Genomic DNA, 22,383 nt, shown 5'->3' with positions numbered 1-22,383 from the left:
TGTCTAGTCTATTGACTAGTCTATTGTCTAGTCTATTTACTAGTATGTTGTCTATTCTATTGTCTAGTCTATTCACTAGTATATTGTCTATACTATTGCCTAGTCTGGTCTATATGTTAGTATATTGCCTAGTACATAGGCCAGTCTATTGCCTAGTCCATATAGAAGTCTATTGTCTAATCTATAGACTAGTTTGTTGTCTAGTCTGTTGTCTAGTATATAGACTAGTTTGTTGTGTAGTTCATAGTTAGTATAGTTGGTTGTCGAGTCTGTTGCCAAGTCTGTAATCTGCGGTTTTGTACAATTTCAAAACTTCATTTGCCATCCCTGACTTCACCTCGTGGCAACTGTTTTCCTGTTTTTGACATTTGTAGCAAATTTCACCTACATACACCTAGAGTGTTGACTTATAGCGTTTCATAAAAACCGCTATAAATTAAAAACCTTTTAGTTTGTTTTTCTTGAGAGAAAATAACAAATTTCTTTTAAAAGTGTATGGTTTTCTTGTATGATTTTTTTTATGAATTGTTATAAAAATCAACCGCATGCTAAAAATGTTATTTCAAACAAACAAAATAGCGAGCGATTTTGTTATATTAAAAGTTTATTGTTTAAGTTTTCTTTAATTTATTTTAATGAAATGAGTGATTGAAGAAAAACAACGTATTTCATTTACTATTTTAAAGCCATTTACAAGTGAGCTTTGATGGTTATTAAGAGAAAATGCAGCATAATTTTTAGCATAATTGTTTGATTTTGTTTTTTCTGGAAAATTATATAAGAATGAAATTAATATTTGATATTTTTATTTTTTTTTATTATATTTGAAGTTTTGAAGTTTCTGTTTTTGGTTAATGAATTTGTTTGATTTGATGGCTTTTTTTATTATAGGTACCTGAGGTTTAAGAACCGAAGCAAATATCCCCACATCTATGGGAAATTCAGCTAACTTTTTTTTTTGTGAGATTTTGTTGGATAAATTAATTTTGAAATTTATTTTTAATTTTTGTATTTTGTTACACACACAAACACATAATTAATTAATTAATGTTATTTGTATATAGTAAACATAAAATACACATTATAGAAAATAATTTTATTAAAAAATTTTTTGATTTTTTTTTTTTTGATATTTAAAAGTTAAAGTTGATAATATTATGATGATGCAGATCAATCACAAGTATTTTTTTTATTATTATATTTATTGGTAAATAGTTTGGTTTTTTGGTATTATTTTTGGTTAAAAACATATAAAGAAAATAAATTATTAAAAAAAAATAAAAATTTTTTTAAACAGAAAATTAAAGGTTTTAAAGAAATTTGTTTAAAAAAAGGAGGAAAATAAGGAAAAGGGGTTTGAAAAAAGGAAATGTTATTTTTATATAGAATAAAGAAATCATGGTTGACAAAATGTTAAGGTTTCAAAATAAAGCATGCATTTTTATTTTAAATTTATGAGTTTTTTTTTTTAAGGGACATCATTTTTATGTAATTAAATTGTTAGGAATTATTTTCAATTAAAAATAATATCTTGCAAATGGTAACACTCACCTTTTCACCACTCGAATAGAAAAAATATAAAAGTTTTACAATATTACAATGTTCCAATTTACGCATAATTTGCAATTCACGATTCTAAAAGGGAAAAAATTAAATAAATTAATTATAGCATTAGGTTAAAACATTTTAAAACACATAATAGTTTCCTTTTTTTAAAACAAAGTTTGTTGTTGTAGAAAGTTAAGATTAAATTAAACTTTTTTAAGAAAAAGTTACAAATTAGAGAGAGTTTAATTTATTTTTTTTCCTATACTCACCTTAAATCGTCTGTCTTGTAAAACTTTTTTAATGGCTACCAGTTCACCGGTATCGCATAATTTTGCCTGAAAGACAACACCAAAACTGCCATTGCCAATCACCTTTGTATCTGTGTAGGAAACTTCTTGTACACGATCGGTACCTTGGCCAGGTGTGGCAACAACTGTGGTGATTTTTGAACCATCTCTGCCTGTTAAAATCAAAAAAATATATCATTAATAACAATTAATAAGCAAAATTTTATGCTGAAATTATCATATAGTTTATTTTAAAGCTTTTTTAAGGTAAAGTGTTTTTAGTTTTTATAAATTTATTTAAATTTTTATATAAATTTAACATTTTGTATATAAAATTTACTTAAAAACTTTTAATTTTAATTAAATTTAGCTCAAATTGTTGTTTTTCTTACATTTACCAACTATTTAAGGTTTTTGTGTTAGACTGATTGGCATCACTGTGTTTTGGTTTCGAGTAAAAATCCTTTGTCAATGTTTTGTTTACATTTTTTATGTTTGTTTATGTTTTGTCAGCAAGTGTTTGTGTGGTTTGTCATGCAGTGTAACTAAACAGTGTTATTGTGTAGCGTTTTTATTTATCAATTAAATGATTGATCTTTTTACCTTCAATCTCTTCAACTCCTGGTATTTTTTCTTTTGTTTTATCAATTTCCTTTGGAATGGAAAGTGCCACACTATGTTCGGGCCATAAATCATTTAATTTACCAATTAATTGTTTCATGCCTGTGATAAATATAAATGATTTTAGAAAACCCATTTTAAAGCTCGTATCGAAACAAAATAAAGATCAGCAATTGTTGAAAAATATCTTTCTTTGTTCTCTATGAACATTAATAATGAAAATTAAACTAGTTTTGTTTTACTTATTAAGTAATTTAGATAAGAAATGCTGCACTGAAACCCCCGTCCCTCCCCAAGGGTAGATAGTAAAGTGGGCTGATGTTTAGTTATTATCTTGAATTTAATAACTTTGAAAAAAAAAAAGCTTTTTGAAATGCTTAAAAGTTACTTAAAAAGAAATTAAATTGCAATTTGAGAAAAATTTATAAATTTTATTTAGTTCAATAAAAATATTAAAAAATGTTTATAAATTTCAGGGAATTTTTCAAAATATTAAAACAAGAAATGGTTTATCTAGGAAATTTTGGAAAATTTGATTTGAAAACTTTAAATATTAATGAGAAATTTTAAATAAATTATAAACAAATAAAGACAAATTATTTTTCATAAATTTTAAAAGTTTTTCGTTTCAAGTTTACAAAATGTTATTGAAAAAAAGTAACGTAAAAAATAATTTCTTTGCAATTTAACAACAATAAAATAATCATTTATTTTTTGTTAATTTCAATATGATCTCAATGTTTTGTTATTGAGTTTAAAGGTATTTTTTTTTCGAGCAGACAGGTGTTTACTTTAAAAATAAACTATTTATTTTTCTTTATATAAAAAAAAATTTAGAGGAAAAGGAAATTTTTTCTTCATTTCTTTTGTTTCTATTTTCATTTCAATAAGAAACTGAAACTTTTCTTTAAAATGTTTATTTTTTTACGCTAAATTTAAAAGTTGTATTTTTTAACAAAAGAAAACAAATTTTATAATTAAATTTTGGCATAAACATTTCTTTAACAAAAAAGTTATTTTCTTTTTTTTCATAATAACAAGAAGCCAAGGCGAGTGAGGAAGGGAGCTATAGAGAGGGCGCGGTTACAATGTTATTTTTGTAAAAAAAAAACAGATTTTCTATAGATAATTTTAAGAAAAAAGAGCATTTACGTCAAAAAAAAACGTGCTTTATAAAGCAAATTAAAAAAACAATTAAAAAGTCATTAAATTTTAATGAAGACAAAAACCCGGAGATTTTTTAAGAAAAAAAAGTATTAAAAAACCGCAAAAATGCTTTAAGAAAAATGATTTCTTCTTAAAGAAAAAAAATTAATAAAATTTTAGTATATTTGTAAATTTTTGTCATAAAAGTTAATTTTCAGCTTTTTATTTAACAAGCGTTAAAAAAACGCTAGTTTTATTAAATGACAACTTGTTATAAATTCTTTCTCTTTAAGCAGGAAAATTTCTTTAAAAGAATTTTAAACTTAAAAGTTAATGTTAAGTTTTTTATTTAATAAGCGTTAAAAAAAAACGCTTAATGAACACACTTTTAGAATGACAACCCGTTTTAAACTCTCTCTGTTATGTAAAATGGCGTTAGAATCTTTCAATAAACAAATCATGACTTAAAAAGTGTTGCCATATAGACAGTTCTGTCATTATAACGGTTTTTATTGTTTATATAGCAATTAGAGTGATTAAATCTCTATTTCTTCAAGTTGAAGACGCTTATAAGCAAAACTATGAACTACTCCAAGTAAATTAAGCATTTTTTGTAGTATGAAGTCTTTCCTAGAGCAAAAACACTTAACTTTTTATTATTATTAAGTAATTTTCTATATTAAATGCTTTATAATGTTGCAAATCTTTAATTTACTTTTGTTTTACAATTTCAAACCTTTGCTGATCTTTATTTTTTAAAACTTTTTCTCAATTTTGAACCAGTATGTCTTTAAAAAGGGATAGTCTATAGTATAGTCTATAACCAAGTCTATAGCCTAGTCTATACTCTAGTCTATAGTCTATTCTGGTCTATAGTCTAGTCTTTACAGAAATGTAGCGATTTTTCACGAACAAAATCGCTTAATTCATTTTCATTGCCTTTCCCAACATTTTTACCGACATACTGGCTGAGAGTTATTTTTTTTTAACAAATCTATTACTTGGATCGGCATATTTTTTAACGGCACTATTTGTACGCGTTAGAATCTTAGCATTTTTGCCATTTTTCGAACTTGAAGTTGTTGTTGTGGTCGTCGTGTTGGTTGTCGTCGTTGTTGACAGTGATGAAGAACTTGTTGTCGAAGTTGTAGTCGCAGAAGAGGTAGATGATGTTGAAGATGAAGAAGATGATGAAGTTATAAATTTAGCTTTTTCACTATTATTTGTTTTATTTATACAACTACTACGTCTAACAATTTTTCTTGTAACAATGACACGTTTAACATTATTGCACGAAGCCGATCTATTGAATGTAGTTTTGTTATTCGTGTCATTGTCATTATTATTATTTTGCAGGGAACGTAACGAAGTAAAGGAATTTATACGTTCGGTTGTGGCCGTTGTTGTCGCCGCCGATGTTTCGTTGGCACTTGTATCGTCATTTTTCTTTTTTTTACGTATAATTTTTATAATTTTACGCGGGCGTCCTGTTGATTGATTCACTTTGGCGGTTTTGTTGGTTTAAATGAAGGTTAAATTGTTTATTTTCTTCTTTTTTTTTTAAAGAATTTTCTTTAAAAGATTACGTGATTTTTTCTTTAATTTTCTTTTTTTTTATAATTTCAATTTCTTTTTTAATATTTTTATTGAAAATTTCTTATATTTTAGCACTTTTTTTTTAAAACTTTTATATGTTTTACTTTATTTCTTATATATATTTTTGTTTTTAATTAGTTTAAAAGATTTTTTTAACTTAATTATTTATTTCTTTTCAAAAAAGAGAGAGAAGTTAATTGCTTTAACGTTTGTCTGAAACTAGTTCAATATTAGCCAAAGATTTTACATTAGACCCTCAAAAAAACAAAAATTTTCGAATTTTTCTTAATTTGTTTTTTTTTTTAATCTATACGAATGAAAATTTAGTTGTCACATTGTAAAAAAATCAAAGCAAATGTTCGATACCACGAGTTTTTTTACATAGATTTTTCTTCCGATTTTTAATTGGCAATAAAAATACGTTCGTTTTTGTTGTTGATGTTTCAATAAAATTTTTTCTCACATGTTAAGGTAGTAGTTGCCGCCTTCGATCAATGATAACGCGACAAGTTTTATTTAAAGTCAAATAAAGGTGCAAAAATAAGATTTTTTACATCCTACTTGTTATTTTTTAAAGTTTTTGAAATTTTTCAAGGAAAAAAACTTGATACAATTTTAAGTTTTTTTATAATTTCCAATAAAATTTTAGATTTATTACAAAATTTAAGCGTTTTCTAAGATTATTTACTTCTATTTCTATAATCTTATAGCTTTTTGCACTTTAAACAAGTTGTTAACACTCAAATGTATAACAATTTAAAAAATTTTTCCTTTATATTCTTTAAAATGTTTAATAATTGTTAGATTTTTTAATAAATTTAACTTTTCTTAAAAAATTAAGTTTTCTTTTATATTTTAACATTTTCTAGCCTAAGGTTATGATTTTCTTTTGTTTTACAGCTTTTTAACTTTTAATAAGTTGTTAACACTAAAGCAACAAGCAAATGGCGTTTACACACAAACAAAAAGAGGCTAAGCTGTCAATTTAACTGTTAACGGTGTTGCCATAAAGTTGTTTTAGTATTTAAGCGTTTAATTTGGTTTTATTGTTATTTAAAGGGATTAATTAAAAGTTTTGATTTATTTCAAAGAAAATTGTAAAGTTTATCATAATTCCTTTATTATTTTACTAAATTCTTAAGCTTAAAAGCTTTTTTGAAAAAGAATTTTGTTAATTTAAATATTTAAAAAAATTCTTAAAATTTCTTTTAAATTATTTAAATTTTTGTTACAAAAATCATTAGCATACTTCCCTTACGTTGCCTAATTTTCCATTCGCTTAAACAAATTATCTTTTTTTCTAAAATTTTTATCAATTTTGTTCTACAACATTTAATTTCTTTTAAGCAAAAAAAAAAAAAAAAAAAAAAAAAAATCGCCACAAAAAAAACCTTGACAAATTGCCTAGGTAAATAATTAAATCAAAAATATATATTTTATATTAATGATGAGGTAAATAAATTATAATAGCAAAGAAAAAAATAACAACAATAAATAAAAAAATAAATATTTAATTAAATTTTAGCACTCGACCGTATGATATGTTTAAATCAACATTGTGTATAAAAGCAATTAAAATGCAATAATTTTTAAGGTAAAAATAATCAACAAAATAAACACCAACGACTAGCTAATGCCTTACACTGCTTATAAGCGTAAAAAACGCTTAATTAATTGCAAGTTAAAAAAAAAACTTTAATAAACATTTAAAAAAACTTTTAATTACTAATTGTTCTAAATGGCAACCTTAATTTAAAGTCTATTTTTGAACAAAAATGGCGTTAATTAAACGTTTAAGCAGAGCAAAGGGTTGTCAGTTAGTTAGTTTTGCTATTTAGGCGATTTTTATTCTGCAAGAGTAAAAAAAAAACATTTGCGCTCTAACTTTAACTTAAAACCCTCGCTAATGGCAATTTTGATTCTATTGAAGCAAAAATGACGGTTAAGTAAAGCGTCTAAGCAATTCTAGGGTTGCCAGCTGCTTAATTATTATATTTAAGCGTTTTTCTAACCTTTGCAAGTAAAAATGGGGTTTAACGCATTGAGTAAACAAAACGTGACTTAAACAGAGTTGCCAGATGGTTTTGTTATTTCCTTAGAAAGATATTTATGATGATAGTTTTAAGGATTTTAATGAAATTTAACGAAATTTAAGCATTTTTAGAGAATTTAAAGAAAGTTTTGTCAATTTTGAGGGAAATTTAAAGAAAATCTTTAAATTATGGGGAAATTCAAAGAATTTTGATTGGATTTTATGGGTATTTAAAGAGTTTTTATAGATTTGTGTGGAATTTAATTGAACTTTGTAAATTTCGAGTTAATTTAAGGAAATCTTGTAGATTTTGGCTAATTTTAAAGAAATTTGTTTTCATTTTAGAAAATTTTAAGAAATGTTAAAGAGATTTTAAAAAAATTTTTAAGAAATAAAAAGAGATTTTAAAAATTTGTACCGAATTTAATAAATATTTTAAGATTTTGAGAAAATTTAAAGAGGGTTTGTAGATTTTTTACAAAATCTTTACATTTTTGGGAAATTTAAACAGATTTTTATGGATTTTATGGGGATTTAAAGAGATTTTATAGTTTTATGGGGAATTTAATTTTTTTTAAAATTTGTAGATTTCGGGTTAATTTAATAAGATTTTGGCTGATTTCAAAGAAATTGGTTTTAATTTTTAATGAACTTAAAGTAATGTTTTGGGGATTTAAAGAAAGTCTTTAAATTTTTGGAAAATTTAAAGAGATTTTTTGGATGTTTAAAGAGATTTTAAAATTTTGTACCAAATTTAATAAAAAATTGAAGATTTTAAGAAAATTAAAAGAAATTTAGTAGATTTTTGAGTAATTTAAAGAATTGTTTGTGCATTTTTAGAACATTTTGTAGCAATATTATGAATTTTAGTAAAATTCAAGATAATTTTGTTTATTTTTTGGAAAAAAAAGTGTTTTAACATTAATTGTTAAAAACTCAATTGCTTTAGAAAACTATTATACAATTTCCTTAATAATTATTTATTTAATAATTAACTCATATCACATTCTTTAACTAACATTTAATTTCCAATTTATTTATTTACTTTCTAAATATTTTCACACATTATTTACTTTTTCAATAATTTAATCATGTGATGACACTTGCCAAATAACTAATAATTTGAAATTAATCGAAATATTTACCAGCAATTTATAATATATACTTAAGAAAAAAAAAAGGTGAAAATTAATAATTAACACTCTCTAACATTATCAAACTTTTTTGAAAAAAGCAAAGAAAAAAAAAAAAAAAAGAAAAAAACTTCAATCTAATCTAAAGTGTTAATTATTTTTTCCTTTTCTGTTCAAATTATGATAGATTTGTTATTAATTGCAAAAAAAAAGTTAAATATTTGTTAAAAGTCTCATTATTATTTGTGATTTTTTTTTTTGTAAATATTTGCATATTGAGTGTTACCTTTAAGTAGTTAGTAATGTTATTGTTTATTTTATTTTTTTGCCAAATATTCTTTTTGTTCAATATTTACTTTGCTAAAAATAAATCTATTTATTTTTTTAATTTAATTTACTTATTTTTATCTAAGTTGTTTTCATTTCATTCGATTTGACATTGTCATTTGATTTTGATTTTTTTTGCGTTTTTTTGCGGATTTTTTCAATAGCCATCACATTTATCATGATGATAATGACAAACAAACAAAATTGGTGGTTTTTGGTTTGTTTTCAATCAAATGTCAATAAATTTTTTAGAGATTTTTTAATTCTACAAATATTTAATGGTTTTATTTAGAATTATTTAAATTTAACAAAGATTTTTTTTAAAGTTTTTGTAATTTTTCTTTTATTTAACAGTTTTTAAATTGAGTTTTATAAATTTCTTTTGTTTTACAGCTTTTTTTACTTTCAACAAGTTGTTAACACTAAAAGGCGCAAATGGCGGCTGCACATAAACAGAGTACATAGCTGTTGCTAATATTAAATGTTGTTGATTTGTATAAAATTTTACATAATTTTAAAGCAAAAAACTTTATTCTGTATATTTTTAATAAGTTTAATTAAAATTTTATAACTTTTCCTAACTTCTTTATTCTTTTAACTCAATCAAATGAAATTTGTTGATTTTCGTTAGTTTTAGAGCTTTTTTCTTTTTAAACAAGGTGTCAACACTAAAATGCAAGCAAATGGCGGCTCTATACAAAGAGGGAGTTGTCAATTTATGTAATTTTGGTGTTGCCATATGTGTTATTACTTTAAAATTGACTAGACAATAGACTCGACTATAGACTGGACTAGAGACTAGACTATAGACTAGACTATAGGATTGACTATAGACTTGACTATAGCCTTACTATAGACTAGACTATAGATTGGACTATAGACTATACTATAGATTGGACTATAGACTGGACTATAGATTCGACTAGACTACAGACTAGACTATATAGACTAGACTATAGACTAGACTATAGACTAGACTATAGACTAGACTAAACTATAGACCAGATTATAGACTACATACTAGACTATAGACTAGACTACAGGCTAGACTCTAGACTAGACTACAGACTAGACTATAGACTAGACTATAGACTAGACTACAGACTAGACTATAGACTAGACTATAGACTAGACTATAGACTAGACTATAGACTAGACTATAGACTAGACTATAGACTAGACTATAGACTAGACTAAGACTAGACTATAGACTAGACTATAGACTAGACTATAGACTAGACCATAGACTAGACTATAGACTAGACTATAGACTAGACTATAGACTAGACTATAGCCTAGACTATAGACTAGACTATAGACTAGACTATAGACTAGACTATAGACTAGACTATAGACTAGACTATAGACTAGACTATAGACGAAACTATAGACTAGACTAGAATAGACTAGACTATAGACTAGACTATAGACTAGACTATAGACTAGACTATAGACAAGACTAAAGACTAGACAATGAATAAACTATAGACTAGACTAATGCCTAGACTATAGAATAGACTATGGACTAGATTATAGACTAGACTATAGACTAGACTATAGACTACATTATAGACCAGACTATAGACTAGACTATAGACTAGACTATAGACTAGAATATAGACTAGACTATAGACTAGACTATAGACTAGACTATAGACTAGACTATAGACTAGACTATAGACTAGACTATAGACTAGACTATAGACTAGACTATAGACTAGACTATAGACTAGACTATAGACTAGACTATAGACTAGACTATAGACTAGACTATAGACTAGACTATAGACTAGACTATAGACTAGACTATAGACTAGACTATAGACTAGACTATAACTAGACTATAGACTAGACTATAGACTAGACTATAGACTAGACTATAGACTAGACTATAGACTAGACTATAGACTAGACTATAGACTAGACTATAGACTAGACTATAGACTAGACTATAGACTAGACTATAGACTAGACTATAGACTAGACTATAGACTAGACTATAGACTAGACTTTAGACTAGACTATAGACTAGACTATAGAATAGACTATAGACTAGACTATAGAATAGACTATAGACTAGACTATAGAATAGACTATAGAGTTGACTATAGACTAGACTATAGACTTGACTATAGACTAGACTATAGATTGGACTATAGACTATACTATAGATTGGACTATAGACTAGACTAAAGACTGGACTATAGATTCGACTAGACTACAGACTAGACTATATAGACTAGACTATAGACTAGGCTATAGACTAGACTATAAACTAGCCTATAGACTAGATTATAGACTATACTACAGACTAGACTATAGACTAGACTACAGACTAGACTATAGACTAGACTATAGACTAGACTAGACTATAGATTATACTATAGATTATACTATAGAATAGACTATAGACTGGACTATAGATTAGACTATAGAATAGACTATAGACTGGACTATAGATTAGACTATAGACTAGACTATAGACTAGACTATAGACTAGACTATAGACTATACTATAGACTAGACTATAGACTAGACTATAGACTAGACTATAGCCTAGACTATAGACTAGACTATAGACTAGACTATAGACTAGACTATAGACTAGACTATATACTAGACTATAGACAAGACTCAAGACTAGACAATGAATAAACTATAGACTAGACTAATGCCAAGACTATAGCCTAGACTATAGAATAGCCTATAGAATAGACTATGGACTAGATTATAGACTAGACTATAGACTAGACTATAGACTAGTTTATAGACTAGACTATAGACTAGACTATAGACTAGACTATAGACTAGACTATAGACTAGACTATAGACTAGACTATAGACTAGACTATAGACTAGACTATAGACTAGACTATAGACTAGACTATAGACTAGACTATAGACTAGACTATAGACTAGACTATAGCCTAGACTATAGACTAGACTATATACTAGACTATAGACAAGACTCAAGACTAGACAATGAATAAACTATAGACTAGACTAATGCCAAGACTATAGCCTAGACTATAGAATAGCCTATAGAATAGACTATGGACTAGATTATAGACTAGACTATAGACTAGACTAGTTTATAGACTAGACTATAGACTAGACTAGTTTATAGACTAGACTATAGACTAGACTATAGACTAGACTATAGACTAGACTATAGACTAGACTATAGACTAGACTAGACTAGACTATAGACTAGACTATAGACTAGACTATAGACTAGACTAGAGAATGTTTAGCGTGATGCTTTAGTCTTGTCTATAGTCTAGACTATAGACTAGACTATAGACTAGACTATAGACTAGACTATAGACTAGACTATAGACTAGACTATAGACTAGACTATAGACTAGACTATAGACTAGACTATAGACTAGACTATAGACTAGACTATAGACAAGACTAAAGTATCACGCTAAACATTCTCTTTAATAACAAATGACGTTTAACTTTCAGAGTAAACAAAACACAGCTTAAAGTGAGATACCAGATGTTAAGTTTTGTAATTGAAGCGATTTTTAAAGTTATTTTGGAGATTTTAAATAGGAATCATATTAAAAAAGGATTTTACAAGAATTTTAAATAAAATTGCGATAAAAGAGTGAAAATGTATGAAGAATTTTTAAATAATATAAAAATTTTCTTTAAAATAATAGAATGTTTTCTTAAATTTCTTAAATTTTATTAAAAAAATTCTACTTTGTTTTGAAACCTTTAAAAAAATCAATAATTTGTATTGTTTAAGCTGAAAAAAAGAACAAAAAATCCAACGTCATGTTATCACATGATTTAATAATGAAGAGACAATAAATACAAAAAAAAAAAATAGACTGCCATAACACATTTACAGTATATAGTAAATTAATGAATATTTAAACAGAAAACAAAGTTTAATTTTAACCCAAAAAAGCAAGTGACGGAAAAGAAAATTTATTATAGACTGCAGCAGTAGGGCGACTACGACAGCGACATCGAACGACGATGGCGTTTAAAGATAATTTTCATTTTATTGTCACGCGACTGTTTAAAAAAATATTTTTTTATATAGTTTTTTCTTGTAATTTTAAAACAAGAGAAACAAAGAAATGTTTTTTTTTTTTGCCGGAAAAATATTAATGACAAAAAACAAGTAGCAAAAAATAACAATGACTTTTTAAGGAAAATTATGGAGGAAAAACCAATTAAATTTAAAATTTATAATTGAAACTTAATTTTTTTAGTGTTTTCAGATTTTACATTTTAGAAATTTTCAATTTAAGCTGAAATTTTGCAAAGTTTTATTTTAATTTTAAAGAAATCAAGTATTTTGTATATTATTTTGTAATTTGTGCCATTTTAAAGCATTTTTTAAAAAGTAGTATTTCTACTACATTTTTTTAAATACTTTAAAAATTAAAATTTTGTAAAGATTTCATCTTAAGGGAATAAATAAAATTTTTTGTCATAATTTTTTAGTACTTTTTTGGCAAATTTAAAAAAAATTTAACAAAAAGTAGTATTTTTAGTACTATTTTTGAAAAGTTTAAATGTTGATATTTATCTATGTAAAACATACATTCAAATGTATAAGTAATTTGTGTCATTTTAATACATTTTTAAAAAGTAGTATTTCTGCTACGTTTTTAAAATGCCTTAAAAATTAAAATTTTGTAGGATTTCATGTTAGGGGAATATATAAAAATTTTTGGCATAATTTTTTAGTACTTTTTTGGACAAATTAATAATTTTTTAAGAAAAAGTAGTATTTTTAGCACGTTTTTTAAAAAGTTTAAATATGTTTTTTTATTTTTATTAAACATACTTTCATATTTCTAAGTAATTTTTGCTATTTTAAGGCATTTAAAAAAAAGTAGTATTTTTACTACTATTTTCAAAAGCTATAAAAATAAAATCTTTGTAAATATTTCAACTTAATGAAATAAATAAAAAATTTTGGCATAATTTTTTAGTACTTTTTGGAAAAATTAATAAATTTTTGACAAAAAGTAGTATTTTTAGTAAATTTTTTAAAAAGTCATTTTTAAAAAAGTAGTATTTTTACTACTATTTTCAAAAGTCATAAAAATTAAATTTTTGTAGTGTTTGCAACTATTTAACTTAATGAAAAACTTTTGGTACTATTTTTAATTAAATTTTCTCAAAAATTAGGAATTATCAGGGAAAAAGTAGTATTTTTAGTATGTTTTTTAAAAAGTTTAAATATGATTTTTTATTTTTATTAAACCTATTTTCATATGTATAAGAGATTTTAGCTATTTTAAGGCATTTGTAAAAAAGTAGTATATTATTTTACTACTATTATCAAAAGTTATAAAAATTAAATTTTTGCAGGATTTTCAACTATTTCGAAGAATAAGAAATATTTGTTATTGTTTTTAACAACTTTTTTTCACAAAAACTAAGAATTTTGTTTGCTAAAAAAGTAGTATTTTGTTTTCTTCAACTATTGTTTTATTATTTCTAAAAACCATTAAAATGTTTATTAAACCGGATTAATTTAAATATTTAATTAATGTTGTTTTTTACGCTCCTGTTTTTAATATTTTTTTTTTATTATTAAATTAAAAATAACAAATAGGAAAGAAACACATGACTTAACGCCTGACATAAAATAACAAAAATATTTACTGAAATTATAAAAAAAATAAGATCTCTTTTTATGATTAAAAAAGAAAATATATAAAAAAAATCAACAACAACAAAATTTATCAACATTTATAATAGACAAATGTGAAAAAAATAAAACGCGTGTAGGAAATTTATGAAAAAAAGTCTATAAATTTTGAAATGACGTACGAAGAAGAAAAGTTTTAAATAATTTTATATAAATTGGTTAAAGATTTAAGAATTTTTGTTTGAATTTTATAGAAATATTTGTTATTTTATTTAATTTCATTAACATTTTTTCTCTAAGTGCATAAAGTTTACAATTTACCGTTAATTGTATAGTTTTTTACATAGTGGCAGCTTTGTCAATTACAAACCAACCAACTAGGAAGAGAGAATGTAACAGTTAGAATAACTTATAAACAAAAATTAAAGCATATCTTTAGGAGGATGTTAAAAAGTGAAAATTTTTGTTTTCAGCAAATAATTAAAATTTTTGTTAATTTTATACAAAAAAACAACAAATTAAGGAACATATATATAAAGAAAAGACACACCCCATACAGAAAACAATAAAAAAAACAAAATCTATAAAAATTTGACGTCAAAACAAAATATTTCGTTTGAAATGAGAAAAAACCCAAAAATTTTGTGTTTTTTAAAGATAATCAAGGTGGAGGTTAAAACAAAGACAACAAAATCAAAAACATTTTTAAAAAAATAGAAATATTTTAAAATTTAAATAAAAAATAGAACGAAAAGAAAGCAAAAGTTAATGAAATAAGTAAAAGATTTTAAAATTATATAAAAAAGTATAAAAAAAACATGTTAAATCATGTTAATTTATGTTAATTGTTATTATCAGCAATAAAAAGGCTAAAATAATGCAAAAAAAAATATATATAAGAGAGCGAGTGTTCAACACAATTTATTTGCGATAAGAAAAATAAGCTGTTTTATGTTAAGGCATATAGTAACAACAAAATAATAAATTTATAATTTTATTTATAAACAGGAAAATAACAATAATTATCTTTTAATAAGCTTTATTAAGCAAAAAAAAAAAAAAAAAGTCAAGCAATAAAAAAACTAAAAAAAATAATTCAAGAAAAATTATATTTTAAAGCTAAAATTGAAAAAAAATTAACAAAAAGTTTAAATTTTGTTAAAGAAATTCAATTTTAATAAATAAATTGCTATTTTAAACCATTTTGAAAAAAAGTAGGATTTCTACTACTATTTTAAACTGTTATAAAAATGTAATCTAAGTAGAAATTTCAACTTAATGGAACAACCGAAATCTATTGGCATAATTTTTTGCAACTTTTTTCTAATAATTAATAATTTTTTTTAACAAAAAGTAGTATTTTTAGTACTTTTTTAGAAATTTTTATATGTGCCTATTTCTCTATAATTAACTTACATACAAATGTATAAGTAATTTTTGCAATTTTCGGACATTTTAAAAAAAGTAGTATTTCTACTACTATTTGAAACTCTTATAAAAATGTAATCTAAGTAAAGATTTCCACTTAATAAAACAAGCCAAATATGTGGGCATAATTTTTTGGAACTTTTTGCCTATTTCTCTATAATTAACATACATTTAAATGTATAAGTAATTTTTACAATTTTCTGATATTTTTAAAAAAGTAGTATTTTTACTACTATTTTAATTTCTTATAAAAATGCAATCTTTCTATCGATTTCAATTAAATAACACAATTAAAAACTTTTGGTATATGTTTTAAACAACTTTTTTTAATAATTAATAATTTTTTAGCAAAAAGTAGTATTTCTAGTACTTTTTTAGAAAAGTTTAAATATGCATATTTCTTTATGTTAAACATACGTTCAAATGTACTTATACATTTTCGTATTTTTAAGACATTTTAAAAAAGTAGTATTTCTACTACTATTTTAAAATTTTATAAAAATGTAATCTAAGTAGAAATTTGAAGTTAATGAAACAACCAAAAAATTTTGCCATAATTTTTTAGTACTTTTTTGATTTATTTAAAAAAATTTTAATAAAAAGTAGTAGTTTTAGTACTATTTTTGAAAAGTTTAAATATGGTTATTTATCTAAGTTAAACATACTTTCAAATGTGTAAGTGATTTTTGCAATTTTAAGACATTTAAAAAAAGTAGTATTTCTACTACTTTTTTAAAAATGCTTTAAAACAAACATTTTTGAGGAGTTTTCAATTATTTAGCTTGATTTAAAACTTCTTATATTTAGGAGTTTTGGATAAAAAGAGGTATTTTTTCATGCGGAAAATCGCTGTAATTGTAACACTGTTACTTTTGTTATCATTGTATTGTTACAAAAATAATAAAGAAAATAATATAATTTGTTTACATTAAATACCCTTTGTTCTTGTTCTACTAACAGTGAATACTTTTACGATTTGTCAACTGAAAATATTCCTTTTATTCTTAAACTTTTTACAGGAAAAGTAATTTTTTAGTTTTTTTTAAAGGAATGTGTCAGTTTCTTAAAGATTTTTTTTTTGCAAGTTTGTTATAAACAAAAGATTTTTTTCATATTTGTGCAATATTTATAAAACTTTAAAGAATAGTTGTATAATTCTTTTGTTTTTTTCTTTACACAATATAATCAAATTTACATTATAATGCTAACACAACAACAACAACAAAGAAGTTTATTTATATTTATAATAATAAAGTGATAATTATTAAAAACCCAAAGTACAAAGTTCATTTGGAAACATGTAGTAGGGAAGTGATTTAAATATTACATTTCAAAAAGAAAAACAAAGAAATGTAAAGAAGAATAGAAAAAATTGCACTAAATAGCAACAAATATATAAAGAATTAAGAAAAAACTAAAGTAAAGGTAACTTTGTTTAGTAATTTATTGAAATAATTAAGAAAATCCATTAAATTTATAACAAAAATTAAATTTTTACTTGATTGTTTAAGAAAACAACTGAAAAACGCTTAAAAATCCTTTTAGATTATAAGAAACCATATGGCAATACCTTTTATAAACCACATACAACTGGCAACTTTGCGAGTGAGAGTGACAGTTAGAAATTTAGTTTTGTTTACATTTATTACAAAACAATAGCAGGCGATTTTGTTTTTGTGATACAAAATGTAAAACTTAGCATAAAATGGAGTTTGTATTAGCAAAATGAATTAAATATAGAAAATATTTGTTAAAAATTACTAAGAATTCATTAAATTTCTTTAAAATGCTATTAATTTAAACAATTTCTTAAGAAATTCTTAAAATTCTAAAATTTGTTTAATTTTACTTTTCTTTTGTTAAACAATTTCCTTAATAAATCTTTTCTTTTTATACAATTTGATGATAACAATTTCAAATCCGTTTTGACATCTAATCTCTCGGCTGTTCGGGCATTAGTTGCAACTTTTTTTGTGTGTAAATCATAATATAGAACAAAAAGATTATCACTAAGAACACTTTACCTTTTTTTTTGGGTTGGGAAAAGCAAAAGCTCAAATTCTTATCGCACGTCTAAACAATGATAAAATAACACTTAGAAACTTACCTAAAAATAGAAGAAAATAATAAAATAATTTTAAGTAAATTGTTAAAAAGTTAAATAAATTGATAAAGAAAATAAGTTGAAATAACCAAGTTTAAATATTATGAAAATATTTTAAAAATGTTGAGGTATATAAAATTTAAAGATTAAATAGTTATTTATTAAAGAGAATTTAGTAATTTTGTTAAATTTTTAGAATTCCAAAAGAAGTTCAAAGTTTAAATACATATTTTTCAAAAGAAAATAGTAAATGGTTCAATATTTTATAAAAATTCAATAAATTTCTTTAAAAAACTTGTCCCAAATCGTTTATTTCCCTTGTTTTAATTAATTACCTTTCGACTCTGCTTGTTTGTGTTTTGTTTTTCTTTTGCTTGCTGCTGTCAAATGTTTGTGTTCGAGTGTTTGTGTTTACATTGTTTTGAATTATCATTCACATGGAAGTGATAACATTACACAGTCTACAGCAATACTGTTATTTAATAGAAATTAATATTTTTTTTTGTAATTTTTGCAAATTTTAACCAAAAAAGAAGTAAAAACTATAACAAATTTTTAGATTTTTAAAGTTTGCTAAAAAGTTGTATTTTATAAAAACGTTTATATGAAAAACTGAGAAAACATAACTTTAGGACAGTTTATGTTCAGTTTTAGTTTAGTTCTAGCTCATTTCTAGTTCAGTTCTAGTTTAGTTCTAGTTGTTCTAATTCACTTCTGGTTCAAATCTGGTTCAGTTTTAGTCCAGTTCTAGTTTAGTTCTAGTTTAGTTCTAGTATAGTTCTAGTTTAGTTCTAGTTTAGTTCTAGTTTAGTTCTAGTTTAGTTCTAGTTCAGTTCTAGTTCAGTTCTAGTTCAGTTTATTTCTAGTTTAGTTCACTTCTAGTTCTAGTTTAGTTCTAGTTCAGTTCTAGTTTAATTCTAGTTCAGTTCCAGTTCAGTTCTAGTTCAGTTCCAGTTCAGTTCTAGTTCAGTTCTAGTTCAGTTCTAGTTCATTTCTAGTTCAGTTCTAGTTCAGTTCCAGTTCTAGTTCAGTTCTAGTTCAGTTCTAGTCTAGTTCAGTTCTAGTTCAGTTCTAGTTCAGTTCTAGTTCAGTTCTAGTTCAGTTCTAGTTCAGTTCTAGTTCAGTTCTAGTTCAGTTCTAGTTCAGTTCTAGTTCAGTTCTAGTTCAGTTCTAGTTCAGTTCTAGTTCAGTTCTAGTTCAGTTCTAGTTCAGTTCTAGTTCAGTTCTAGTTCAGTTCTAGTTCAGTTCTAGTTCAGTTCTAGTTCAGTTCTAGTTCAGTTCTAGTTCAGTTCTAGTTCAGTTCTAGTTCAGTTCTAGTTCAGTTCTAGTTCAGTTCTAGTTCAGTTCTAGTTCAGTTCTAGTTCAGTTCTAGTTCAGTTCTAGTTCAGTTCTAGTTCAGTTCTAGTTCAGTTCTAGTTCAGTTCTAGTTCAGTTCTAGTTCAGTTCTAGTTCAGTTCTAGTTCAGTTCTAGTTCAGTTCTAGTTCAGTTCTAGTTCAGTTCTAGTTCAGTTCTAGTTCAGTTCTAGTTCAGTTCTAGTTCAGTTCTAGTTCAGTTCTAGTTCAGTTCTAGTTCAGTTCTAGTTCAGTTCTAGTTCAGTTCTAGTTCAGTTCTAGTTCAATTACAGTTCATTGTTGTAATTTTTGTCACTCACATTAGATTGATAACATAATAAAGTGTTGCCGTATTGCTACATTTTACAAATTTTAAGGACATTTTGTTTCAAATTGCCATTAAAAACATGAAATTTTGTTAAAAAATTCTATAAGTTTTAAAGTTACACGCCACTTAGTGATAAAAAAAAATCCAACTTTACCTATTATATTCTTAAATTTTTGCACAACTTTTGTCCAACTAACACACGAAGGTGTAGTATGAGGTGTATGCTTATGTTGCTGTTGTTGCACTTCTTCCACCTCTTCGGCAATTTCGGCTTCATCTGCTGGATTTTCCTTACAACTAATTTCCGCTGGTTTCTTAGCATAACTTAAATTACTATTATTATTAATTTTACTATTATTTTCTTTAGTATCACAGTGAGTTTCAGATGAATTTTTGGATTTCTGTTTAGAAGATTCTTCTTCAGCCTTTTTCTTCAAAGCTTTTGCATGCTGTTTAAGTTCTTTTTGTTTTTGTTTGCGGGCATATTTCTCGCGCAATTTTGGACTACCAAATTCATCCAAATAATACATACAATCTTGTAGACCATCTTTTTTATTGATGAGTTTTGGATTGATTGTGGGATCATCGGAGATATTGAGTAGAGGGAAATAGTAATTGCCATCGGTGGCTAAAACTTGTTCTTTGTGATTGTTGCTGTTGTTAGTGGTGGCAGCAGAAGAAGAAGCTTTTGTGGGGGGTTGTGTTTTAGCGGGAGCTTTTAAGGCTAAAGCAGAGGTTTTTGGATGATGCTGAAGTTTATCGGGATTTTGTAAAGATGTAGAATGTTTGGTTTCTTTCAAGTCCTTGTGTGGTAGTAAGGACATTTGTAAACCACTATCATTAGCATCTTCTTCCTCCTCCTCTTCTTCCTCATCATCATCTTCAACAGAATTATCTTCCTCTTCCTCGGCATCAACAACATCTTCTTCATCATCCTCATCATCATGTAGATCTTCTACCTCATCTATGCGATCTTCTAGACCCAAACATCCTAAAGTAGTGGAACTATTACAGGATTTATACTTAATGCGTCGAGTGGCACCAAAATTATGTGTACTACCCGAATAACCCAAAGAAGATTCGGTATCTAAATTATCTTCTGAGTATTTAGATTGCGATAAATCTCCTGAGGAGTTAGCGCCTATGGACTCACTGCTCGAGCTAGAACATTGAGCCGATTTAAGTTGCTGCTGAGAGCCTATAGCCGAATCACGATCATTATCTATGCCACTATCTTGTGAAAGTAATTGCCTATAGGCTGGCTGTTTCAATTTATGCAATTGCGATTTAGCATGACCCACACCAGCATGTAAACTCAAGGAGGCACTGCGTATATTTAAAGATTGGGTAGAATCTTTTTTATTCTGTTGACTGCAGCTGCTGGTCAAAAAGACTGTGGAATTTGTGGAGGAATGGCCATTATTAACCACACAGGCACTGTCGGCCGATCCCGTGGACAATTGTGTAGAGAAACGTTCTTCGTTGTTGAGGGGTATCTTAATGGGCTCTGTGGTCGTCGTGGCACTGGCGGTGTGGGCGTTTATTTGTTCTATTGCTAATGTTGCCATCGGGGGTTTGTTTTTTTCTATAACTTTACTTGGTTTTTATTTATTTTCTTCTGTTTTAGTTAAAAATAGTTTGTAAATTTTTTGTATTTCTGTTAATTGGCTTAAAAACACTTTGGATTTTTCTATATTTTTTGTGGTTTTCTTGTATTAGTTTTTATTTTAGTTATTCTTTAAAACACTTTTTATTTTATTATTTTTCTTATAATTTCTTTCTTTTCTTCATTTAAGTAACGTTTTGTTAACAAAATTAAGTCACATGGCTTTTTTCATAAAAAACTTTTCTTTAAAGTAAACAAACTAAAATTGAAAAAATAAGATTGTAAAACACTTTTTTAACAAAATTTTAAGAAAATTTAACAAAAAACAACGAAATTTTTCTTTAATGAAACCTTTCTATTCCAAATTATTGATATTTCAAAAGCAATTCATAGAAAATCTTCTAAAACAGCAATATTTTGCATTATTTCAGTTTTTTATTAAGTTTTTTTTATTTATTTTTATTACATTATAAAAATATTAAATTTTTTTAAACAACAAACCATTTTTTCATACATTTCCTATATCGTTTTTAACAAAAGTTAACATTTTCCCTTTTTAATGCAATTTACTTTTAAAATTTATATTAAATTAAAGATTTTCATGAATTTTTAAATACATTTTATATAAAATTTATTACCTTAATTTAAAATTTCTTCAATTTCCTTTATTAATCCCTTAATTTCCCTAAAACCTTTTCTTTTATCACATTTTATAGTTTAATTTTATCTCCCAAATATCATCCTTTTATTAAACTGTCAATTCCCTGTGAATAGCTATGCACCGCTATCAGGGTGGTATGGCAACCCCTGTATCTTTTTGCAGTGTGTTAAATGTCAGGTCATGTTATTATTTTACTTTTATTTTAGTTTTTTTTGCGCTGTGTCCGTTAACTTTGTTATTGATTTGTTGTGCCCTATTAGTGTGTGTGTGTGTGTGAGAGTGTAAGTTTTGTTTTGATTGCACTGCAATTGCAAAAGTTTGAATACAATTAAAACCACAGCCACAAAACGACCAAGAATTTTCAAATAACAAAACATTGTGAGAAAATTAGTTTTGTTTTGCAAAAAATCATTCATTTTAGAATGATAACATTAGAAGGTGTTGCCGTGGTGTTATTTATTAGTCATTAAGAGTATTTTTGTAATATTTTGAGCATTTTTATAGGAAATGTTTTGATTTCAGACATTCACCTTAGAAATTTGGAATCTTTTTTGAAATTCTTGTGTAATTATGTAAATTTTGATAAAAAATTTTATAAAAATACT

At 25.2% G+C, this 22,383-nt stretch overlaps 1 protein-coding gene across 4 annotated transcripts in view; it reads right to left on the bottom strand.

Moving 5' to 3' along the window:
* Positions 1-21,376, bottom strand: part of LOC119605388 (cyclin-dependent kinase 11.1) — a 34,468-nt gene extending 13,092 nt beyond the window's left edge. For 2 of the 4 annotated variants that reach the window (XM_037958458.1, XM_037958460.1), the window contains exons 1-4: positions 19,666-21,376; positions 1,818-2,008; positions 1,552-1,635; positions 896-949 (exon numbers count right to left, since the gene is read on the bottom strand). In XM_037958458.1, coding sequence (XP_037814386.1) covers positions 896-949; positions 1,552-1,635; positions 1,818-2,008; positions 19,666-21,079 — 1,743 coding nt within the window. In that variant the 5' untranslated portion in view covers positions 21,080-21,376. The remainder of the gene's footprint in view (positions 1-895; positions 950-1,551; positions 1,636-1,817; positions 2,009-19,665) is intronic. The other 2 variants (XM_037958459.1, XM_037958461.1) reach the window with 1 other exon arrangement.
* Between the last annotated feature and the right edge of the window lie 1,007 nt (positions 21,377-22,383).

This window comes from Lucilia sericata, unplaced genomic scaffold (genome assembly GCF_015586225.1).
Source record: "Lucilia sericata isolate MDLA Ls3-8-SP2 unplaced genomic scaffold, ASM1558622v1 Contig000481F_arrow, whole genome shotgun sequence".
Classification (NCBI taxonomy): domain Eukaryota; kingdom Metazoa; phylum Arthropoda; class Insecta; order Diptera; family Calliphoridae; genus Lucilia; species Lucilia sericata.
This window is presented reverse-complemented; position numbering and strand designations above follow the sequence as displayed.